Here is a 15,599-nt window from a genome sequence, read left to right as displayed (position 1 = left end):
ATGTGTCTCTGTTGATTGTGCCATCACCGTGGAGGGACAAGCCGGCTTACATGCTCCCACACGCGTATTGTTTCAGTGGCGGCAAGGGTTTGGAGCGCAGTATAACTAATCAAAAAAAGATATTGCTCCAAAAATATATATATAATACACAAAACTAAGATACAGTAGGCTAAGCAGTCAACGAGACACAAGGGCAGGTACTGGGTGAGGCTGCGGTGATGCGCAGCCAGTCAGCTCACGGATTTAATCCACTCGTGCTCTCATTGGTCAATGTAGTGCCGAGAACCAATCACGTACCTTGAATGAGTTCCCGTGGCATGTACAGTACATTTTTGGAAAAACCCGCGAAGCACTGAAACATGAAGCGTAAAGTGGCGAGGGCTTCCCGTATTGCTGTTATGATCAGATGTGAGATGGGGTGGGGGGTCAAGGATTAGGCGCATTAGGGAGAGCGTCATGGAGACGAGTAAAGAGGACCCGGTGGAGCAGATGGCATTGAGGTGAGCCTCTGCGGGTCGCCTCTCTGTTCGCTCCTCGTGTACTTCATGTAAACACGCAGCGTTATGCTGTATCATTCACCTCGGCAGGCACGGTGACACCGTTGGCGTGATTTATGGGCACGCACTTGAGGCGAATTTGCATGGAAAGGACTCCCCTTCTGGATTTAAAGTCCAACATGCTGCTCATAATATGCCAGGATTGTGTTAATCCTGTGAATCCACCTGCTTTGCTCAACCCCTTGACGTTGTCCTCCTGCTCTGAGACACAATGGCTATCCCCTCTGGAAAGTCCTCTTCAATAGATCTGCAACTGATAAAACGAGACCTTATTCTCCATCATTGCCTGCGGACACATTTTTTATGGCCCTTTCACTCTTGTTTTACATGTGTTCTGTATTGATTCCTTCTTCTTTATTGCATGACCACAAAAGCCCCGCACACGCGTATTAATTGTGGCGTTGATGTGAAGAGCTCAGCGGAAATGGCTGCGGTTGACAGTCCATCACTGCTGAAGTGGGATTTAAAATGTGACAACATCCTACATTTGATAATTTAAAAAGATCTGCAGATCCTTAAAAAAATTTTTTTGATGTGACCGTGTTTTTCTTTGGGAAATAGTTCATACTTTTACTAAATTGCGTTTTAGCAGAATGAGCAGAGGCACGAACAATAGAGCAACTTGTAAACGAAAACAACATCTTTGATCAAACATTTGAGTGCAAAATTTGAATGACCACTTCTGAGGTGCCCGTGTTGGGACGTTGAAGTGCTGAAGAATTTATAGTTCATGAATGTGTGAAAAGATATCGTTTCAGTCAGGGCAGCATCATTATTCTGTCGTATTTTTTCGCATTTTCTGTAATGACACTAGTTTTGTTAAGACCCAGAGGTTTAGAGTTCAAGTGGCTCACGACGTCATGATAGAGGAGGAGAGAGATTCGATGAAGGCCACGACGAAAAAAAAAAGGAAAAAAAATACCTACTGTGTGCGTATACTGCCCGTGCTTGCGGGTTTTCTTTGTTTTATCGGATATTCTCCGATCAGAATCACACCAAACACATTCATGGAGGTTCTAGCTGCTACCATCATTTTGAGTTTATGAAGAACACGTTCTGAAGTAGTTTGCACTTGGACTTAAGACTATGCGGTCGCAGGGCACAATAAAACATGCTCATTGACTGCCGTACGTAGTTTTTCATTCGATTTTTTTAAATATTCACTTTTCCGACACACATTGAAAGTAATTCTGATGTTACTTTAGCACAGGTTAGCGTCTTCCAAATTTTGTACAAATCCGGGTTGCGTTGCCACCGTCGGAATGGAACTCCGTCGTAAATCGAGGACACCATTATCGAAGACGGAAAGATCGGAGAAACCCATGATAAAAACTATACTACTTAGTATATAGACACCTTTAAATATGCAACATCAGAGGGGAACAGGCCATAGAATTCGGAGGTTACCTGACTTTAAACCAACTCCTGGCCATCGAAATGGTATCTAACATCACACTTTATGACGGTACATAACGCTTTGAAAATGAATAGCTGTTTACTTCCAATGTTGACATTTGCGTACTGAGCAGATGTTGTTGTTTTTTTCAGGTATTTAATAAAGTTAACATAATATGTAATATGCAATGGGTTGCTTAAAAATACATGAATTATCACGTGCTTTAGCTAATGTGAAGCATACTCTGAATTGTCCATGCTAGAGTTCCGATCAGCCGTGTGCATCATGGGAAATGTGACCGTGCTTGATGTCAGCGTGTGGTCAATTCTTCACCGTGCATTATTGATAACCTGCACGCCGAGCCTTTAATGGAAGGATGGCGTTTGCAACCTTTGGAGGATGTTCACAGCCATACCATTCTGGAAAGACACGCGCGTATTAAGGCCCAATAAAAGGCCAACCTGAGTGGAGTGCTGAGACAGAAAAAAACGAAAGTAGCAAAGTTTACTTTGGGGATAGGGGGCAGAGGGGTGAAAAGTTAGCCGGCAGTGCCTTTTTAGTGAGTGCAAAATAGGGCAGGGGAGATTCTTTTGAAAAGAAGTGAGATCAAACGCTATGAAGGGGCAGACAAGGGGACACAACTCAGCCGAATAAGAGCAGAGAATACTAATATCCAGAGACAGGTGAAAAATGTGGTACATCTGTCAGAGCGTTACCAAGGCAACAGTAGCATTGAACGTCCACTGGCGACGAGCATCAATGTGTACTTGGCACAGATCTCCTCTCTGTTGTCAGTCGTTTTCTACTCATCTTTGCTACCTCTGCCGAGGAAGTCATTTTTCATGGGCGCATGTCCGGTTGCTTGTGAGCTATTTACTGTCTTCATTTTTTTTTTGATGTCCATCCAATCCTTCCATTGTCTTCTACTTGTATGGGATTGAATTGTGGGGGCAGCAGCTTTGGTGGGGAAGCCTGGACTTCCTTTTTCCCAAGCCACTTCGTCCAGCTCTTCTGAGGGTTATCCTGAGGCATTCCCATTACAGCCGGGAGACAAAGTCTCTCCAGTGTGTCATGGGTCATCCCTCGACCCGCCTCCCGATGGGACATGCCAGGGAGGCATCCTAACCAGATGCCCGAACCAATTCGTCTTGCGGAGCCCCTTACAGATGACTGAGCTTCTTACCTTATCTCAGAAAACTAATTTAAGCCTCTGATATCTGCGATCTCGTTCTTTTGGTCACAGAGCAGCTAGCCCCTCTAGGCAAGAGTGGAAACCGAGATCAACCGGTAAATGAAGCGCTTTACATCAGCTCCTTCTTCACCACAAAAGACCAATGAAGAGTCCGGATCACTGCAGACGCTGCAATAATCTGCCTGTCGACCTCCCACGCGAGTCTTCCCTCACTCATGAACAAGACCCCCACGATACATGAACTCCTCCACTTCCGGATAGATCACATCCCTAACCCGGAGACAAAACTCCACCTTTTTCCAAACTGAGGACCAGTGGTGCCGACTCTCATTTCAACCGCAACAACATTTCAAACCCCTACAGGGAGAGTGAAAGTTTGTGGCTTGATGAAGCGAACAGAACCAAATTATCTGCAAAGAGCATAGACACAATACGGAGACCACCAAACGCAACCTTCTTAACGCCTTGGCCGTGACAAGGAATTAAGTACATGAAGTTATGAACAAAATCGTGACAAAGGGCAGTCTTGTTATAGTAAATATGACGTTCAGTCAAGTGCGCTCAGTTTCTTCGAGAACCGATTTTTGGTCGTCATCCGGGGCATAAAAAACTCGAAATTTTTGGTCGAAAAACGATTTGGTTGAGAACAGAGACATTCGAAAACCGAGGTTTGACTGTATATATATATATAGTATATATATATATATATATATATACACATATATATATATATATACTGTATAATGACAGAGATAAATGCCTAGCCTAGTACTTGACTAAACAGTACTGTCTTCTCATTGAGGTACTACAGTAAATTACATTATGTATCACCTTCATTTTTTTTCTTTTTTTTTTTGCTGGTCGGCTAGAAGAAAGCACGCCACTTCAAAGCGAGGTGCAGGGCCCATTGTTAGCTTGTCTATTGGTCGTCCAGTGGCTTATTATCCCTTTTCATTCCCCTTTCTATACGCATAAGTAAGCAACCTCCAAGAAGCTTGTCATAATTCCCATAACGCCACCCCATTGATTCCGGTGCACTTGAAGATCACAAGCATTGCCCACACACACAAGCTCCTTTTTCATGCGCCTTCACAAGCGAACCTCTAACATGCAGCGTATGCTTTTTCTTTTCTTTCCTTTTCTTTTTTCCCCCTTCCACCTTCCTCCTCTTGTCTCCCTCTCCATGCCCCTTCGCCACTCCCAAATTACATTACATTTACACGCATGAATACGCACACTCCAACACACTCACCACACGAGCACACTTCAGAACGTTTGAATATTTTCCCTCGTGTGGTGGATTCCATTGCCTTTGTTGGAAGGCTGTATGCTACAAATGTTTGTGTGTGACACACATATATATATATATATATTTTTTTTAATTCTGTATTTATATACTTTCGACCCCTTCTGGCTGACATGCACCTTAAGTGAGACGGTCTCCGCTTTGAGAAAAGTGTACTCGATCACTCAAGCACTTAATTCTGGTGTTAAACGTGTCAATCTTAGTTTCGCTCTGAAATTAGCATTTGGCTTCTCCGTCTGGTGTCATCATCCTTTCATGAGAATGATACTTGTCAGAATTGGAGCTTATTCGCCACCACAGAGGTGATGATTCGTGACTTAGGAGTGTCTCGGCGATGTGTTTTGGAGCCCGAGTAGCCAGCAAAATCTTGTTGCTGACTGGTTGCTGCGGCGTAAGTAGGACCGAGCTTCCCTTGACCTCGGACTAACTAACCGTGGTAGGTGACGTCCAGGCCAGTAAAGCTCCATCTATCTATTATTCAAGCTGCTTATCCTCAAGAGGGTCGCGGGCATGCTGGAGCCTCTCCCGGCTCTCTTCAGGCAGTTGGCGAGGTTCACCCTGAACTGTTTGCCCTTCTGTTTTGTTCCGACTTGAGCATCTGTGAACTGTAAGGCTGGAATGGTGTAACTTTATCTCGCTATATGTGTCACAGATCCCCTACGGACTGTACCAAATTAAAAAAGAAAAAAAAGTGTGTTGCTGCGTGGCCAAGATGCCTGCGTGTGCAAATGAGCAGGGAGAACCATTTTGTATGCTACCATGCCGGCTTTGTGCGTGTAATTACTTGTTTCGTGCAAATCAGTCGCACAGTTGCTGTCCTTTCACGGTTAACAGTAGTCTAACCACGCCGACGTTTTTTGTCATTACGAGTCGGGATGGCCGTCATAATGAATAATAATTGACGAGATGATCATGAATGTTTCTGTCTTTTGTGTGCAAGTGATTGTTTATTACGCTCTTTTCGAGAAGCAAATGAGGCGAAAGGGAGCGCAATACTTTGCAACCACTCCAGGCGTCGTCGTTGGTTCGTCAGTTAATTAGCATTCGGCACTCCAAATGTTCCCTGCGTGGGAGTATGACCTCGGGTGGTTTTTCGTCTCTGTGTGCCGTGCAATTGGCTGGCAACCGGTTCAGGGTGTCCCCCGCCTAATGCCCGAAGACGGCTGGGGTAGGCTCCAGCACCCCCCCCCCCCCCCCCGCGACCTCTGTAAGGGTAAAGCGGAACAGAAAATGGATGGATGGATGGATAATGTAAAAATATTATTGGATGAAAAATTTATTATAGGGTAGAGGTAAATTTGTGAAAAAATATATCTAATAAATCGATTCACGTGGGAAAACTTTCACTGAAAATTTTGGGGATTGTTCACGTTTTGAGGTTAGAATTTGTTGAATCTGTGAGGAAATTGTTCACAGTGGCACAGGGGTCAAGCTGGCTTGCAAATAGCAAAAATCTGCGGATCATTGACGCCCTTTACAAAGGGTTTTCTTCAACCCTTTGTTCTGTCCTTTCTCTTCGTTGTGGCGCAGCAGGCACGAAGGAACAGTAATTTCCATCTTAATTTAATCTGGATTTAGGGGAGAAATTATTGTGTCGCGCTAATTCTGTCTCACATCAAGGGACCCCTCCAAAACGATTCACTGGCCTACTAAAAACGAAATGACAGGGCCAGGTTTTGAGTCTTTGATTGATGGCCATCGAAAAGGAGAAGAGTGACGCTAAGAGTGAGAGCTCGTGGTTGAAGTCGGTGCCCGCCACTTTTTCATGCCCATGTAAAATGGTGATTTAATATGAGGGTGAATTACTTGAGTGCTGCATTCAAGCGTTCCATTGTTCTGCAAAACTGCCTCCTCACATCTGCCGACTGCTTAATTGTACCTCTTATTGCGTTCCATCAACCTGCCTTAAATATAACTCTAGCAGAGTGTAAATAAACTCATTAGGAGTCAATGTGGCTGCCTTTTCAATGATGAACACTGCATAATGGGTGCATAATGTGTTGGGGGGGGGGGGGTATGTTTCCTTTTGTGCCCTATTGAAGCCTGATTTAAAATGACACTTAATTGATGCTGATTTATTGTGAAATGGCCACCTTGGTATGAATGTGGCGCTTCATTTTGAGTGAGACTGTCAAAGTCATTCATTTTGAAAAACGTTTAAATATGGTTTTTAAAATGTTCTGTTCATTAAGTGGCCAGTAAGTGGAGATGTTTTTATTAGCTTCAAAAGCGTTGCACTCTGCACTTAAGTACAGGTACTGATACTTTGGGTATTTAAGATTCTCTCTCTTATATTAATTAATCGTAATGTCACAGTTGTGCATCAACCACTGCAGTGGGCCCTTACGTGTGTTGCCGTCCACAGCAATTTTCTTTTTTTTTTAATGCCTAGAGACTAATCAAAACACTTCAGAAAAAAATAATCCTGATGTAGGTTTTTATTATCTGCGCATGAAAGGGTCAATTACAGAAACGTGAAAATCGACTTAGGTAGATGTAAATAAATGAAGCCTCACCACTGTTCAAAAGTGAGGAGGAAAAAGTGGCATGTGGCTTTCTCTATATATTCCAAGGATAGTTCTGCTTGTGCCGATGTCATCATCAGTAGTTGAAGTAGCTGACAGGAGTGACAGGCACAATAGCGGCGGATGCTTGAGGTGCAAAGACGCTTCTCCAGCGGAGCTCAGCGGCCTTCGCGGGGTCTTTGGTGCCGTGCTGATTGAAAAGAGGCAAAAAGGAGAAGACAATTTCCGAGTAAAGGACCACACAGAACCCGCGAGGCAGTGAAAGTCAGCCACCCGGTGATTGCATAAGTATTGGGCCCGACGCGCCCGTATCCATTGGTATGCTCTCACCTGAAAAAGCTTCTTATGCTCGCCAGTCTGCAAAGAAAAGCAAAAGCTTGAAACTTGAGAGAGTGCTGCATGTCCGCCAAGGAAGGAGCCTGATAGCTGAACCAGGACATCAAAGTTGGAAAAAAAAGTTGCCTGTAACTTATGATAGTAAAGTTATAATGCTCATAAATATTTGTCTGAAAAATTACTCAAGCAAGACAAGATCGTCGCAACCGAGGACTTCCGACAGCCCATTCACCTTTGCTCCCACCTTTTGTTGTTTTTCAGAATTGCATGGCGTTCTGGATCAAATGGTCTCATTGGCTTTAGGTTGACCGCCACTGATTTAACCCTCGAAACCGCAAATGCAAAAACTTAAACCTCGTGCAAATTTCATATGCAGGAAAATCCGAGACTCTACCAGGCTTTCATTAATTTGGAGTTTTCCTCCACTCGGCCACACTGAACAATTCATCCAGAAAGTCCACAGCGCTTTTCCCGCCACTGCGCGCTAATGGGATTGTGGATGATTGATCATACCGCTTATAGTTACAGAGTTCTGCTCTGTTTTTTAGCAGATCTACATGGATGCCGGCACACACCGAGCTACTGTACATTGAATTTAAAGACAACTCGCAGTGCCATATCGCAGGGTTGGTGATTAAAAATAAATACACATCAAGACCTTCTTTTTCACAGTTTTCATCGCGCAGACTTGCCCATTTATCGCGCCATTTATGCCAACTTCCTTCATCAAGATAGGAATCGCAATCAGCACCATTCTCACATTGTCTAAGATTTTGCAGAGATAGTTTGTGTCACCTTGTGGAATTACATTCTGCTTCGTTCGCAGCGGTGGAAGACGCTCTCTTTACTGCCACGATATCGCAGAAGTATTTGGATATTTAACGGGATGGAGTTTGACTTTCTCTAAAAATAAATTGTGGAAAATTTCCCGTCGCGATGATCGGAATGGAGATAAAACCAGATGTCATCGCAACACTTCTTGTTTTGAATACGAAAAAAAAATCGATCAAAAAGCGACCCCATGCACTTTTTGACTTCATTCATCCACTTATCCTCACAAGGGGGGTTGCTGGAGCCTATCCCAGCTGTCACCGGGCAGTAGGCGGGGGACACCCTGAACCGGTTGCCAGCCAATCGCAGGGCACACACAGACAAACAACCGTCCGCACTCACACCTTGGGACAATTTTTAGTGTTCAATCAGCCTGCCATGCATGTTTATGGAATGTGGGAGGAAACCGGAATACCCAGAGAAAACCCACGCAGGCCCGGGGAGAACGTGCAAACTCCACCCAGGAAGGCCACAGCCGGGATCGAACCCACAACCTCTGCAGTGTCAGGTCGAGGCGCAAACCATTGGACCACAGGGCCACCTACTTTTTGACTTGGCTCTTGTAAAAAAAAAAAAAAGCGAGAACCAAAGTAGAATTTTGCTCATCCAAGTGGCTCCATTTGATATGAATAATAATTACAATTCGAAAAGCTCATACTGACCAAGTATTTCCCGTTGTTGATCCTCAGCCCTCCATCCCACCACCACCACATCCCCACGCACAGAAAACGCACGGAAAAAAATTCAAACAAGGCGGCGATGACCAAAATAACAAAGAGCGGGTACAATCACGTTGACGAAAGCCAGCAAAATACTTCCGGATCAAGCCGACTAATCAACTATGAAATATCTTGAGATTATTTTGTTGACAGTTGCGCTTAATAGCTTGCTTCTATTTACCGAACCATCGTCAAGCGGTCATCCCCCTGCACCCCCCCCCCTCTCCTATCCACTCAACAGCTTGTCCTCATTTGTTTGCCCAGTGCATTAATTATCTGTCGGATCACACATTGTGTACTGACGTAAACCGCTTTGATGCGTAATTAAAACTCTATCTGTTTGCCGTTTGATTACCTATTAACAGTGCAAGCAGTTGTGCCTAAGAGCCTGTGACCGCCCCTCTCGTTGACGTCACCCGACTCCACTGACATTTTTTTTACCAACCAGCAGGTGCAGGAAAAAAATAAAATAAAAACAGCTCCACTGCTGGCAGCGTTTTTTTTTGTTTTGTTTTTTTAACTCCCTGAGCAATATCCAGTTGCCTTCAAAAGCCTTTAACTGATTTGCTTCAACTCCTATGAGCCATGCGTTGCTGATCATTTTTCCCAAAGTCCGGCAAACACTGCGTTGTCGACTTCTTCTCAAAAGAGCTGAGTTTTCAAAGGGCTTGTTAGAGCGGTCTGGTAATAAGTCCGGAGAAGAGATCTTGTGAGGACACTCAGAGGAAGCATCTTTATTTGGGGAGGGGAGGGGAAAAAAAAGGCCAAAAAATGCTGCCGCTGCAAATTCGGCGCTTCGTAATTAGATGTGCCTGAAAAGTATGCTGCCGGGAGTCGTCTGTTTTATTCAATACCGGCTTCTCTCTCTCTTTTTTTTTTTTAATCGCTAAATTGCAAATGTGTGTGTACTCTCAGCAGGAAAGCACAATAGAAATGTTGGTCTTGTCTACTGAGTAGGACAGCGGTGGTAACCCGGCATCCAAACATAGATGCGTTTCAATCGCCTCTTAGCTGCTCAGGTTTGCGGTTACAACGAATAGCTTTTGGTGTTCTTTGAACGCCCCCCCCCCCCTGTCGGAGTGCGGCCTTCCTCGCAGAATACCTGGTTGCCTTTTCACAACAGTGCAACAGCTCCAGGTTGTCAGCATTTCCCGGAGGTAGCCGCAGCTCTGGAGGCAAGCTTCTGTGTAATTAGCATCATTTCCGAGGCCTGCGATGTCTATTTTGCGGTTAAATGCCCAACGCATTTCAATAATTTGTGCGTCTTAGGATGAGAATTTGACCTGATTTTGGACAAAATAAAAATCAATGCTGTCGTCAGTAAATGAATTTAGAAAAAGAAAAAGATTGCATGAGTCTCAACCATCTTCCATGTCTTTTTGGGTTTGTTTTTTTTTCCAGAGGTTTCACTTTCTCGCATGCTTTGTGATCTCAGCCACCGGTTTTCTCAAAGGTCGTCATGGAAAAATACCCATTGTTGCAAAACATGTGGCTGTACATTGTGTACTTATTTTTGCCCGAAAATATGCAACAACCAAGTATCTTTTTTTTTTTTGATTTTCAGCACTTAAAAAAAAAAAAAAAAAAAAAAAGCCAAACGAGCAACACTGAAGCTTCCAACCATGTTAACACACCCCGATCTGAACACTCTGTGTCAAAACTTCCCACCTGAACGATTTAAATGTGTCAGACAGAAACGAAATAAAGAGCAAAAAAAAGTGTCCGTCCCATTTAAAAATTGCCTCACGCTTGTCAGGTGACCAGCCGTGATTGTAGTCCGCTCAAGTCAACAGGTCAAACCTTGTCGTGACTCCGAAAACGATGCGATGGATAGAAAATGAAAAAGGGGGTGAGAAGCTCAGTTGGAAAGTTCATGCAAATGTCTGCTCGACAAATGTTCCTGTGAAAACGATTTTCCATTTTTTGCCCCCCCCAATAATGTTAACGTGTGTCTCCTCTTTTTTTCAGCGCCTTTGACCGACAAGCCTCCCAAGATCCTGTTCCCCTTGGAAAACAAGATTAGCAACATGGAGCTGCAGCTAGGTAAGATTTGTTCCGCTGGTATCAGTCGCTGTGTGGCTGTCGCATGACACCCGACAGACCTCTCCAGCACGCTTGAGGATGCTGGCTGACGTTGTTTTTGCTCGTAAAAGAAGTGTTGACGAGCTTTTCTAGGGGTGGGCGTTCTAATGGACTGATTGAGTGTTAATTCTGAAATTAATTGGTGATTCATTGAGTCTTGAAGCAAGTGAAGGAAAATAAAGTGTACTTCTTGGCTGCAACCAGCAGAGGCACTCTCGCTCTCCATTGCTGTCAAAGGAAGACAAACAAAACGTCGGCTCCGGGAATTCACATCCACGCGAAGCTACTTGATGGCGTTACAGGGATTATTCTGGTCAATATAAACTACTCACAAAAGTTAGGCACATTTTGTCTTTTGGGGAAACTTTAGTATGAATGGAAATGCACTACTGTGTAACCTTTACGATTGAAGTTCATTTGACCTTTTCTAAACTTTGGAATGCACATGGCCCACTGTTCAATGCTTCCGTATTTTTGCACAACTTGCTTTTCTCGAAGAAAGAGCTGAGCGTCAACATTCACAACAGGTGTTTGATCTATAAATGGAATCTACTTTTCTTGGTTCAGTTGCAAATGGGACTGAACGCTCCTCTTCGTCATTCTGTTTGCACTTTGATCCAGACAACACCTAAAAAAAATTGATCAAAAGCTCCATGCCATTTTGGGGCTTCAAACAGAAGGTTCTCTGAGACAAGCTAAAAGTGTAACAGAGTGTCATCGGCGGACTGAAAAAGAGACACAGAGTTACAGAAAGGCGAGGGAATAGACGTCCTCAGCGATGTATTTATCGATTCATGGATCAAACACCTGTTGTGAATTCTCCCCATTCTGCTTCTTGTTAATGCACAACAATTTGTGCAAAAAGCTCTGAAATATTGAGCGGACTCGCCTGGGCATTCAGAAGTTTAGAGTAGGACAAATTAACCAATGATCAATTTCTATATAGAAATTAATTTCCCAAGTAATAATTCATTCATTCATTCATTTTTCGGGCCGCCTCCAAGTAATGATATATATTTTTTAAATGCTATTTAAATGACTCCGCATCTCTAGTGTTTTCCAAATGGCGGTGAGTGCGAAGACCCCCTGGGCTATTTTGTCAACAATGGCGAGCCCATATGGCGCCCGGTTCCATACGCTGATTCGCGCCACATGGAGAGGCGGTCGCTGCCAATCGCCGTTGTTTGTCTTCTTGCTGACGTGGGGGTCAAAACATGGCCGACCAAACGTGTGCGCGCATGCCGCTCGGGCGCAATAGCGCGCCACTTGGTTTCTGAGCCCGTGCTGCCAGGCACATGTCGGCGGGGGCCGCATTGCTGAATGGTGTCTGTCACGACGAGGCGCATCACAGAAGATAGAGAGGTCTGGAAAAGCCGACGAGGGGCTGATAGGGAGGGTGGGGGTCCAGACAGAGACAGCGTAATGATTCACAGCAAGTTAAGCTTTTTGTCTCCCGCCTCACGCCGCCAAAGCAGAGCAGGTATCTGGCTGCACAGTTGGCTGATCAAGAGTGAAAAATTGATGCCGTTGATAAACTGACAAGCTGAGCCGCGCACGCCAGCGTGACCGTACATGAAGAGGTTGCACAATGACAGGCCCTTCTGCTGTTTGTATTGTTTGCACTGAGATGCGAAGCAAATGTGTCGCCGCAGAAAGCTAGAAAGTAAAACGCAATTTTTATGTTTTTTTCCGTCATGCTAGTTGTATTTTAACATTGTGGTATAAAATGGATTCAAACGCTAATGTGATGCAAAGTGGAACAGGGGGCCACTTGGAAAATTGACTTCATTAATGGCTTGTATCCAAATACTGTGGAGTGATTACAACGTGTGAAATTACACAAGCAACTAGATCTTTAGCTACCTGCCTCTGTTTTGCACTTCTGCTTTACTGTTACATAACAGTGGGGCTCATGTACATCATAACCACCCCTGCAATGGCTTTTTGCATTGTGACAAGAGGCGACGATCCAGATCCAACAACGGTTGGAATCTGGCCACCGTACTCGATTGCGCAGAGGCACTATCACGCCGACGCACGCAAAGCAACGTTCTCTTGGATTCACATATTAGCTGTAGCTTAAAGTTTTTGTTTTTTAGGGTATATTCACACCTGCACTTTTCGGTCCACATACCAGCGTTTGTTCCCCACACCGCTCTGGACCTTTTATGCGGGTGTGAATACACACAAACGAATCTTGGTGCGGACCAAGATCCGATATTTGAGGTGGTCTACGTGCACTTCCAAAACAGACTTGGTGAGGTTTGCTGCAAGTCTGACATTAGGTGGCGAGCGAGCAAAGTTGAGGTAGCAGCCTTGATCACTCAGTGTTCCTCGTCAAATCCAAATCAGACAGAGAATCCTATCAAGGGGAATAGAAACAAAATCAAGAGAAAGTAAAAACCTTGCCAGATTTAAAATCGCTAACAATGCTCACAGCAAGTCATCCACATGACTGCTGGCCACTATTTTACATCATGACACCCATAAAACACCCACCTCATGCTCAGGAAATAATCATTGGACATCTCTTACAGTCTTTTCTTCTTTAAATGAGCTATTAAAAAAAAAAGTGTCTCCAAAGCCAAGAAAAAAAGCAAAGAGAGTCCTTCCTTTGATGCTGACCGAAATGGAGTCAAGTGAGGCTCGCTCGTATGACCTGCTGACATCACTATTTTGAAATTTAAGGCAGCTATATCCTTCAAGGCATTCAGAAATTGACGTTCCACTGCATGTGTGCGCACCAGACTGTCTATTTTTGTGTGTGTAGTAGTACAAATGGTCGGCCATCGGTCAGTGTCGAGCTTTTTGGCCGCAGTCCCGGCAGCAGTTTGGTTGTAGCTTGTCCTTGTCTTCGTCTGTTCGGGGTGATTTAGCATCTCGCGTCGGCCTTGGAGACTCCGGGAGAGGGAATGAGAACAATAGACGTGAGCAATGTGGCAACGAAGTTCTACCGAGAGGCACTTGAACTCCTCTGATTGTGCCATCACACTCTTGTTTTTTTTTTTTGCTCCATGGCCATCTGGAGTCAAGTGATGGAAGTCCGGCTTGATTGAATTGCAAAGTTCTGAGATCCTAATTCCACCGTCAAATTACCTGGCACAGTCAGACGGTGCAGGTGATTTAGATTTAGACTTATCGCCTTCCTGTCGACCGTTGCTTTGAGCTATTGTTGTGGGCTTGACGAGCAAGCGGCCTTTTATTTATTTATTTTTTGTTGCTTTCATGTCAAAATGAATTAGAATGCATTGATGACATCATGAGTTTTCTTACCTTGTGTACAATTCAACTTAGCAAATAAATTCATCCCTTAAATAACCCACAAATCATTCACACAGGGACGTTAAAGAGAATATTTTGTATGGCTTCTCTCTGTCAAGTTGTCATCTCGCAGCTTCTTATTGTTGAGTCTTTTTAGGTTTTTAAAAATAAAAAAGGGCACCAGAGGAAAAGGTACATTATTTCATGCACTGATCCGCCGTAGACTCCCTGCAGAGTGTCCCACACCAGGTAAATATTTGACAGCTCTTTGTCTGCACACAAGTTGTCTCTCCCACGAGTATTTATTTTTAGTTTATTCCATCCCACTTCCTTAATATTTGTCGAGTCACGCCCCGGGCAGCTTTATGGAGGTGCCCCGGCAGATTTACGGTGGCCAGAATGCACACAGATGGAGGCCAGCCCTCTTAGATTTTTTTTTTTTTTTTTTTTTAAGTTGGACATGGAGGGAGATGAAGTAGGAATGTGATGGGATGTTGTGGAAGGGCAGTAAAATGTGTGCACTACACAGGAGGCAACCCTTGCAGCCATTTTCACCTTGTATGTACGTGCAGTCATTACGGACGGTTGGGGGTGGGGGGGAATCATTAGATAGGGAATAATTTGTTAGTCGAGTATCCTTCATAAACTGTATCCTGCCTTAATTCACATCGCTGGCTTTAACAATCGATTTTGGTCCCAAGGTGATGGGAACCAATGAAACCAGACGTCTGTTACTTATGTCTAGCCTACTTGGTAATTTTGTTTTGGTCGGTGTCATTTCAGAAATTCCCACTTGCCAAAAATAAGATTTTGCACATCATAGTAAGGTATGCCATTCTTTTTTCTTTTTGGCAGTTTTGAAGGCTTCATTGTCACATTTAGGAGCCTGTCACTAAATATTATGCGGAGCGGGCTTGGTGCATGACAATCACCGGGAGCCACAAAGCCATATTGTGAGTAGGACTCCTGATAGTGTCTTTTAATTAACGCAGCTTTTTTTTTTTTTTTTTTTTTGCTGGGCTCTTCTACTTCTATTTCATCATTTAGCCTTTTCCTCTTTGTGAAGGAGCTCGTCGAACACATTTGTTGTTTTATTCATCTTTCTTAGCCTGCGGCCTTACCTTTTTAACTATTGCATGTAACTATACTGACCAAAACGAGCAGTGTATTTCTCAGTGACACAGGCAGGTGTACAGTGAAACTCCTCTACAATGAAATCATGTTTGCAGCAAGACATTTTTCACAACAGGAGGGTTTTCAAATTTGATCTCAGATGTTACGTTGTAGAGGAGTTTCACTGTACCATTTTTTTTTTAATAAAACTTGAAAAAACTGGCATCTTAAGCTGACATTGTGCATTATAACAGTTATGATTGGGCATATTTTCCCCGGAA

At 44.0% G+C, this 15,599-nt stretch overlaps 1 protein-coding gene across 4 annotated transcripts in view; it reads left to right on the top strand.

Annotated features, from left to right (window-relative positions):
- The window catches only part of il1rapl1a (interleukin 1 receptor accessory protein-like 1a), a 178,511-nt gene that overhangs the window by 116,904 nt on the left and 46,008 nt on the right, over positions 1–15,599 (top strand). For all 4 annotated transcript variants that reach the window (XM_086124365.1, XM_086124363.1, XM_086124364.1 and 1 more), the window contains exon 6: positions 10,831–10,905. In XM_086124365.1, coding sequence (XP_085980491.1) covers positions 10,831–10,905 — 75 coding nt within the window. The remainder of the gene's footprint in view (positions 1–10,830; positions 10,906–15,599) is intronic.

The sequence above is a fragment of the Hippocampus guttulatus genome, chromosome 11 (genome assembly GCF_054856545.1).
Source record: "Hippocampus guttulatus isolate MCC_2025c chromosome 11, RoL_Hgut_1.0, whole genome shotgun sequence".
In the NCBI taxonomy this organism is placed as follows: Eukaryota; Metazoa; Chordata; class Actinopteri; order Syngnathiformes; family Syngnathidae; genus Hippocampus; species Hippocampus guttulatus.
The sequence above is the reverse complement of the archived record's forward strand: the minus strand, read 5'-3'. Positions and strand labels throughout refer to the sequence as shown.